At 40.5% G+C, this 9864-nt stretch overlaps 1 protein-coding gene across 4 annotated transcripts in view; it reads right to left on the bottom strand.

Moving 5' to 3' along the window:
• Positions 1-9440, bottom strand: part of ect2 (epithelial cell transforming 2) — an 82553-nt gene extending 73113 nt beyond the window's left edge. For all 4 annotated transcript variants that reach the window (XM_072438952.1, XM_072438951.1, XM_072438949.1 and 1 more), the window contains exons 1-2: positions 9257-9440; positions 8589-8671 (exon numbers count right to left, since the gene is read on the bottom strand). In XM_072438952.1, the coding sequence (XP_072295053.1) occupies positions 8589-8671; positions 9257-9389 (216 nt within the window). In that variant the 5' untranslated portion in view covers positions 9390-9440. The remainder of the gene's footprint in view (positions 1-8588; positions 8672-9256) is intronic.
• Positions 9441-9864: the final 424 nt, after the last annotated feature.

A 9864-nucleotide genomic window follows, 5' to 3' on the forward strand; every position in this document is an offset into this window, starting at 1 on the left:
TGTCCACTGCACAAAAAGGCTCATCCTTTAACAAAATGTAGAACCTTTCGCATGAAACCTCTTGACGAGAGAAAAACATTTATAAAAGAAAACAATATTTGCTTCAGATGCTGCGCCTCATCCAGGCATATAGCCAAAGACTGTAAAGTCAGACTCCAGTGTTCCGAGTGTGGCAATGAAAAACATTGTGCTGCACTTTACCCTGGCCTAGCCCCATGGCAGACAGAACCAGAGCTAAACTCAGAGCCGGCATCAGAGCACGGCGGGGAGCCAGGTAACGCACTGCCTGAGGAGATAATGACAAAATGTACTCAGGTTTGTGGTGAGAGTGAGGCAGGTAGATCATGCTCTAAAATTTGTCTCGTAAAAGTTTACCCTGTAGGCTGTCCAGACAAAGCAGTACCACTCTACGCCATTCATGATGAACAGAGTAACAGATCACTAGTCCGCCCAGAGTTTTTTGAGTTGTTTAATGACTGTGGTCCTAGTTCTCCCTATTCACTTAGAACATGTGCAGGTGTTAAAGAGGCTATGGGTAGGAGAGCTACTGGTTACATAGTGGAAGCTTTAGATGGCACAGTCCAAATCCCACTGCCTAGCCTCATTGAATGCAAAAACATCCCAAATGACAGATGTGAGATTCCTACTCCAAGTGCGGCCATGCATCACGCCCACCTCAAACCTGTAGCTCATCTTATCCCCGACTTGGACTCTAACGCTCATATACTAATGCTCCTTGGACGGGACGTAGTACGAGTACACAAAGTCCGCAAACAGATAAGTGGCCCTCACAATGCACCCTATGCGCAAAAACTTGACCTGGGATGGGTCATAGTAGGAAACGTGTGTTTAGGTGATGTCCACAAAACCTTGGCAGTAAACACTCTTTTCACCAATGCCACTGAGAAAGGTCGTCCCACAGTGTTTGAGCCATGCCCAAATGTATACCATGTTAAAGAAAAGCATTGTGACATCCAAATTCCTTTCAGTGTCAGCACTCAGCTCGGTGACAACACCACTTAGGATGTAATTTGTTCAAACAAACCAAACTTGACAATTACATTGCGCCCTCCATTCAGGACAAGGCATTTCTAAAAACAATGGAGGAAGGACTTACAAAGGACAAAAATGGTACTTGGACAGCGCCTTTGCCATTCAAATCTCAACGTCAGAAACTACCAAACAACAGGCCGCAAGCACTGAAACGCTTAATGTCACTTGTCCGCAATTTTGAAAGAAAGGAAGAAATGAAAGAGCATTTCATAAACTTTATGGACAAAGTATTTCAAAATGGACATGCAGAAATAGCTCCTCCTTTGGAAGATGAAGAAGAATGTTGGTATTTGCCACTATTTGGCGTTTATCACCCAAGGAAGCCCAAACAGATTAGGGTAGTCTTTGATAGCAGTGCCAAACATGAAGGCGTGTCTTTGAATGACGTGTTGTTAACAGGGCCAGACCTTAACAACTCACTACTTGGAGTCCTCATGCGCTTTAGGAAAGATGTTGTTGCGTTTACCGCAGACATTGAGCAAATGTTTTATTGCTTCAACGTTCGTCTGGAGGACAGGAACTACTTGCGTTTTTTGTGGTTCCGTGACAATGACCTTTCCAAAGACATTACAGAATACCGAATGACTGTTCACGTTTTCGGGAACAGCCCTTCTCCAGCGGTTGCCATGTATGGCTTGCATCAGTCCGTTCTACGCTGTGGATGTGATCCAGATGTTCAGCAGTTTGTCACACGGGACTTCTACGTAGATGATGGACTTAAATCTTTGCCTACTGTTGAAAAAGCTGTGTCTCTTTTGCAAAGAACACGAGACACACTTTCAAAATCAAACCTGAGACTGCACAAAATTGCAACCAATAGAAAAGAAGTCTTGGAAGCTTTCCCGTCCCAAGACCATGCTAAAGACCTAAAAGATTTAGACTTTGAAGCCGATTCTGTCCCCATTCAACGTAGTCTCGGCCTTCTTTGGGACATAAAAAAAGACTGTTTCACCTTCAATACTTCAGATGAGATGAAATCCTTCACTAGGCGAGGTGTTTTATCAACAATTAACAGCCTTTACGATCCTTTAGGCTTTGTAGCGCCAGTCACTATACAGGGAAAGTGGATTCTAAGGGAACTCACTGTTGAGAACGGAGACTGGGATGCACCATTGCCTTCAGAAATGCAAGAAACTTGGACTTTCTGGAAAAACTCACTCAAAGAATTGTCAAAGCTGTCGATTCCCAGAGTGTACACAGACATTTCACCTTCTACTGCTGTAAAGAAAGAACTGTGCATCTTCTCAGATGTGTCTACTAAGGCCATTGCAGCAGTAGCCTATCTTAGAGTCACAGACGCAGTAGGAAACTGCCAAGTGGCTTTGTGATGGGTAAAGCAAAGCTAGCTCCACGCCCTGATCAGACCATCCCAAGATTAGAGCTTTGCGCCGCTGTGTTAGCAGTAGATCTTGCAGACCTAATCTCAGATGAACTAGACATTGAACTAGATAACTGCACATTTTACACGGACAGTAAAGTAGTTTTAGGTTATATCTATAACGAGACACGTAGATTCTATGTCTATGTTAGTAACCGTGTAAACAGAATCCACCGTTCTTCTCAGCCCAGTCAGTGGTTTTACATACCCAGCAGTCAGAACCCAGCAGACCACGCCACTCGTTCTGTTCCTGCTTACCAACTACCACTAAGTAACTGGCTCACTGGCCCAGACATTCTGGTGCAAAATCAGGGCATTCCCACGGACACATATGACCTCGTTGAGCCCAGCACTGACTCAGAAGTCAGACCACAGGTATCCACTCTCAAAACCACTACCTGTTTCAACCAACTCGGCTCTCAGAGATTCACACAAGTTTTCGTCTTGGAAATCACTTACCCGTGCACTCGCTCGTTTACTGCACATCATCCACAATTTCAGTTTAGCTTCACGCAAACCTAAACAGTGCAATGGCTGGCACTACTGCGAAACAGGACTCACTGTTGCTGAGTTTAATCAAGCGCAAGATGTTGTGATTCAAGCAATGCAGCAGGATGTGTACGCCGACGAAATCAAGTGTTTACAAAACCAAGAAAAACTTCCCAAAACCAGCCTTTTAAAGAACTTAGACCCTTTCTTGGATGAAAATGGACTCTTGCGAGTAGGTGGTCGCTTGGTTAACTCAAAACTGAATCAAAACGAAAAGACCCCTCTCATTGTTCCTGGTCGCCATCACGTGGCAGCTCTTCTCATAAGACACTACCACGAACAAACTCATCATCAAGGTCGTCTGTTCACTGAAGGAGCTGTTCGTGCTGCAGGTTGGTGGGTTGTTGGAGGCAAAAGGAAGGTTAGTACAATAATCTTTAACTGCACAACTTGCAAAAGACTTCGTGCTCCGCTAAGCACACAGAAAATGTCTAACCTCCCTCCAGACCGCCTTTCTACAGATCCCCCATTCACAAATGTGGGCATTGATGTGTTTGGTCCATGGTTTGTGTCTTCAAAAAGAACCAGAGGACATGTTATTCAAAACAAAAGATGGGCTGTAATTTTCACATGCTTAAGCATAAGAGCGGTTCACATCGAAGTGATTGAGTCACTTGATACATCAAGTTTCATTAATGCACTCAGACGGTTTCTAGCTGTTAGAGGACCTGTCAAAACCATTCGGTCGGATAGAGGCACAAACTTCGTCAGTGCATGCAAAGAACTTAAAATCCCTTCAAACATGGACAAAGCTGTACTAACCTACTTGAAAGAACAGGGATGTACATGGACTTTTAATCCACCACACGCTTCTCACTTTGGCGGATCGTGGGAACGGATGATCGGTCTTGCTCGGAGAATATTGGACACAATGTTTTTCCAGCTCAAAAACACTAAACTAACTCATGATGTTCTGGTCACCTTTATGTCAGAGGTGTCAGCTATCATAAACGCTAGGCCAATTGTTCCCGTTTCAGTTGACCCTAGCGACCCATTTATTCTTACTCCAGCAACTTTGCTTACTCAAAAATCGGCCCAACTTCAAGCGCCAGTGGGCAACTTTTCAGTGGCGGACCTCTATAAGCATCAGTGGCGGCAGGTCCAGCACCTGTCAAACACCTTCTGGGACAAATGGAGGAAAGAATTCTTACCTACACTCCAGCCACGCCGTAAATGGCAATCTGAACAACCAAATGTAACACCTGGGAGTACGGTTGTGCTCAAGGACAATCAAATACCCAGAAACCAATGGCCTCTTGGACTCATTACTCAAGTGTTTCCTTCTAAAGATGGCAAAGTCCGTACAGTAGAGGTTAAAGTTGCCAAATCAGATGGTTCTAAGGTTTTTACGCGACCAATCTCTGAAATTGTTGTATTAGTGCCTTCCTAAGTGTATAGTGGCATGTAATCACGCCAGACGGGGAGTGTTCTGTTATGCATTAATGTTGTGTTTTTAGTTTAAAAGTGCATAATTTGATCTATGATTTAATTTCATTGCATTTGTTTTCTTGTGCCGCCATCTAGTGGATACTTTTAAATGTCGCAGGTAGAGCACATGTTTAAAACAAAACTTTATTTAACCGGAAGTAACAGCGGGCCATGAAGGCACCAGGCACGGCCGCACGCAGCTTTGGCTGCTTTTGGAGATCGCAGATTTCTTTATTTTGAGGTTGCATTGCCGGTATGTAATGTTGTACGCGTGCACAACAGCTGCGTTTATGTTATTTTCTATAAGCCAGTGTTCAGTATTGAATTTGACTGTTCCATCTCTGCAATATGTTAATTACACGCTAACCACGTAGCCATCAATATTGCGTCATCTAGTCTGCTTTGTATACATATATGTGGATTTGTTTATTATTTATATGTATTGTAATGGACATGTTTTGATTTTAAATATGTCTATTTTCAGTTTTACCTTTTCGAATATCATTAAACCTGCTAAAAGACAACGTGTCTGCAGAGTCTTTGATGTGAGAGAGGAGTTAAACCGGCTAAACAGCACAGGGAGTTTTTATTTATTTATAGGAGATCTTCTACTGAAAGTGTTTTTCAGACTTCCTATAAGTGATCTGTTCTTCTGTATCTACCTCTGTATCTACCTGCGTTGCACCAATGAAATTTCCCCATGTGGGACAATAAAGGAATATCTTATCTTATCTTATCTTAATGTAGGATGGAGGACACATTCCCTTATCCCCATAGCAACGGGGGGGAAAGACGCAAGAGAGGTGCATTGTGTAAAATAGATATACTGTACTCAAAGATGCATTTTGATTGCTTCATGTAGCCATTTCTGACCACTCCTCTGTATTTATAAGCATTTATTTAAAAAATGATAATAATTTTAAAAAAAGGCACATGGGGCTAGAAAAAGGTGCTGAGCTATAAAAATAATCAGTTTCGCAGTTTTGAAAAGAAATTCAATGCAGTAGTTCTGGTTGAATATTGAGTTTAGTAATGTCACGATATCAAATGTTAGTGTTATGATTATTGTGAGAAAAAAAAAAAAAAATCACAAATTAATAATTAGTCATGATTATTGTTATTAATTAATTTTCTTCAATTAACTTGGTGTACAATTTTATTATTGAGTAAAAAATACTTAATAACCCAAAAATTATAATGACAATTTTAGCTGCAAAATTAAGACTGTATATCGTCACGATATAATCATGATTATCAATTAATAATCTTGACATCCCTGAATGTGGTTTTAATTGATCCACGCATGTTATTTATATTTATATATGAGCAGATATCTGACAGCTATATTTTTTTTAAATACCAGACTAATGAGTAAAAATTGAAATGGAAGGGCTAAAAATGCAGCAGCATGTTTACACAATCACACAACAAATGATATAGTATCCTAGATAAATAACTGAATTTATTTGTTATTATGCATTTATTTATAGATGAAACAGCAGCAGCTCTCAGTACTTAGCCTGTGAATGTACATTACAGCGAAAGACTAGTTTGAAACAAAAATCAGGATCTAAATGTGATATTCTGAAAGTCAAAACCATGAATGTACCCGATTAAAAATGTATTCGCCTATTAAAACAAAAGTGCTGGGAAATTAAACGGAGATTGCCACGGCTAATTTGGCCATGGTTGTTCTTATCGCAGAATAGTTACAAAGAATGGCAATTAAATCTTTCTGGATGCTGTGGGAGAATGTGATTGTGGTGAGCGTCTGCATTTTAGAAACAGAGGCAGAGCCGTTTTCTTTTTAGTAACTACAGACAGACAGCAGCTTGGAGACAGCCGAGCAGATGCAGTTTTAAGAACAGACCAGACTTGAAACGTTGAGAAAAACGTTGACTGTTTCTTCTCCCCACGAGAAAGTGTCTGGAGCTCAAAACCGGTGCTGGGAATCACAGAATAACGACGTTCCGACTGGACATGACAATTTTTTTACAAAAGGATTTTTTTTTGTCACATTCTAAGCATAAAAGTAACAAAACGTAATAATAATCTTTGTAATTGTTTTGTAAAGCACTTTGGACTGCTCTTACTGTGCTATACAAAGAATACTGACTGATTAATTCATCGATTGATAAAAGATAATTCAGATGACTATAGTATAATAACTGATAAAAAAAAGCATAATTACATCAGCCATTGGTGCAAATAGCAATTAACACATGAGCAGCTGGAATAAACCTATACAAATCTGCATAAACCAGACCAATAAGTACAACAGAGCTGAAGCAAGGATAATAAATTCATAGTGATAATAATTTCCGCTCTTCAAAAAAACAAACTAAAATACGTGTTCTTTCTGCAAAGTCAGAAACGCTGAAAGCAAATGGAACCGGTGTAATGAGGCTCGAAATCAGAGCATGCCACATTCTCGCTACGGAAACCATTTTGCTTTCAAATTTTAAGAAAACAAAAAAACAGGACCGAGCTAGAATTAAACAAACCCGAGGATGAAACAAGGACACATCGAGGACCACCGCAGACGTAACACACATTATTATCACCAATAATTCAGCCCAAACTGAACTAGCTTTATACCCTCTCTCCCTTCAGCCTCTTAATGCTGCGACGGTGCAGATCACAACACGAACCTTGAATAATCTCCTGTTTTACCACCACGTTTAAAAGGAAGACACAAATACAAGCTGCTATTTTATATCTGTAACAAAGCAATGTGACTTTGCAGAGTGATTCTATTGCACTTAAAATGAAATGACTCGTTTGGACCCTGTCTGTCCTAATTAGAATTATTAACCTCCAGCCAGCAAAAACGCTTGCACTCAATAAATCTAACTCCATCTGCAAAACAACAGTCTTTCTCTAACTCCATATGCAAAAAGAGTCTTTCTCTCTCTGCTGAAGTAACACATTCATACAGTAACATTCAAGTTTACAAGAGCAACATTACTATATCGCTGCACTTGTGTTCTCAAGGTGAAATCTGCTTTGTGAGAGTTTTGTTCTACTCACAATCCCCAAGACATCCTTTAAAGAAAACTCACTCTCCGAAACAAAAACTGCACCAAACGTGAAGCTAAATATAACATGTGGCAGTCGGGGAGAACTTTTCTGCACCTGCTTCATCTACAAAGCCGGAGGTGCGTTTTAGAAGACAAGGAGCCAGCGTTTCTACCACAACTAATTCATTACTGCACACATCTTTCGACGACTGTGCTAATGGAAATGTAATCACATTTACACTCATTTGCAGTGTTTCGAAGCGTGTAGATACGAGAAATTAAAATGCACTATGAAGTATGTGGAGAAGTGAGTACACTGCCTAAAGGTGTTGCACTCAGGTTCAGTTTAATTGAAGTTCTATTGGGGGGTAAATATAACACTTTTTTGCCTGAACTAATAAAGAAAATGACGTATTAAAAGATTTAGTTATTTTTATATATTTATGATATTACAACAATATATATTTCAATACAAAATTATTTATTATGGAGGGGCAACCATAGTCTGCTCTATTAAAATGACATTGTTTTGAGCTTCTAACCATGTTCTAACATTGTTCCCTCATACCTGGAGTTGTATGTATTCATATGTATTTAGTTTGTCCTCTCCCCTCTGAGCCTCAGAAAACACCCAGTTTCAAATGTCAGTGTTGTGACATCAAACGTAGCGCTCCGATGTCATCTGTACTGCTTTTAAGCCCATAAATCATTTCCAGACTCGCTCGGAGCATTACTGCTGTCGAATCACGTCCGTTACTACGGCGTGCTTGCAGTACATTTGCTAGGTTTGTTTATCTCCTCTATACAATTCCCTCTGCTGCCAGTAGCTGGAGCTCTAACTTAATTACTGACATGGGAAACGCCAGCCTGTGCATTTCTATATTTTAAGTTATAAAACGCGATGCCAGAGCAGATGTAAAGCAAGTTGTGACAATACAAATAATGCATAATGTGTGTCCAATAAAGAATATATATTAGTCTTGCTTGTTGAACATGGCAGTACACGGTCGGACACAGAGCGCTTGTGTGGAAAACCCGAGCACTTTAATCTGAGCGAGTGGCCTGTATCAGTGTCAATATTTGAGGCATGGACAGGTGGTGGTAATGGGAAGCAGCAGAGCATGGCAGAGCGGAGAGCGATAGACCCGAGAGGGCTGTACCTGCACAGCTTTGACCAGCGCCTCGTTCCTCCCAGCGTCTCCCACCAGAACCACTCTGGTCTCCACTTTAGGAAGAAGCATCTCTGAAACACAAGAACATGGTGAGATGATAAGTCGTTTAGATTGCAAAATTAATGATATTTTTACAACATGCCAGTCAGTTGAAGCTGGGGTGAAGCTGCTTGAAGACGTCTGCATCAAGTTCTTACAGATTTTTTTTTTTTTTCCTAATCACAACAGAAACTTTTACATATTTCCTGAGTCATTTTGATTGTCCAGATAACAATTATTTGATTACAAAATGATTTGACGATTACGTCAATAATAGATTAGTTAGGATTAATCTATTAACTTGTTTCTGCTAGACGTGTCAGTAGATATTCAGATGTTTATTTAATTTTTTTAACTAAAAAGACTTAATTTATCTTATAAATTGTCACAATGATTATTTTTTGGTTCTCACGATTATATTCTGACCTGAATAATCACGACTATCGATTATGTGTACCTAATAATTATGACATTCCTATGTTGCATCTACACTATATGCTACAAGTTTTAGTATCTGCACAACGGTGTTTGACAACATTGCTTATTTATAACACTGCTGCGCTTTGTAAAGGTTAAATATTTAAACCTAAAAGAAAAACTCATGAGTACAAACTGACCCTCTGCGTCATCACAGGCCATGCTCAGAAACGCCTGATCCCTGGTGGTTTCGGCGAGGCGCGAGTCGTACACTGAAGAATCCACCAGAAGACTGCGGGCCATCCCCAAAGTCAAGATACTGCTGTCAGCCATGGCTCCGACCCCGGCGCGCTACCAACTGTCCAAGCTATCAAAAGTTACAGGCCGGGAGACACCGGGAGGCGAGAGGAGAAGGGAGGGAAGGGAAAAAGAAGGGCGACAACTGTCAAAGCGCTTCAAATACAAGCGCTGCGGCAGCCTGACAATTCACCTGCAAGTGAACCCGGGCAACCCTGAGCTGAGGAGAAAGTTTTGGAAGGAGAAAAGTCCATGCAACAACCAAATGATGCGGGGTTTGTTGTTTATTTTTAATACAATATATACATTAGTTCAGAATACGTTTTTTTTGCCAGTCTGTATTTCGAATGGATCATTTTCTTCTCATTTCTGACACAGCCGAAGTGGATGTTGTGTCGAAAATCAGATCCTAAAATCGATATGAAAATGACAATCAAAACTAGACTAATTTGAGCATGAATCACCAATAAAAAAAAATCAAGGACAAAATTTGACTTTTTCTGAACAGTTT

The sequence above is a fragment of the Eucyclogobius newberryi genome, unplaced genomic scaffold, assembly GCF_026437365.1.
Source record: "Eucyclogobius newberryi isolate DKJ021-1_F unplaced genomic scaffold, fEucNew1.0.hap1 SCAF_9, whole genome shotgun sequence".
Classification (NCBI taxonomy): Eukaryota; Metazoa; Chordata; class Actinopteri; order Gobiiformes; family Gobiidae; genus Eucyclogobius; species Eucyclogobius newberryi.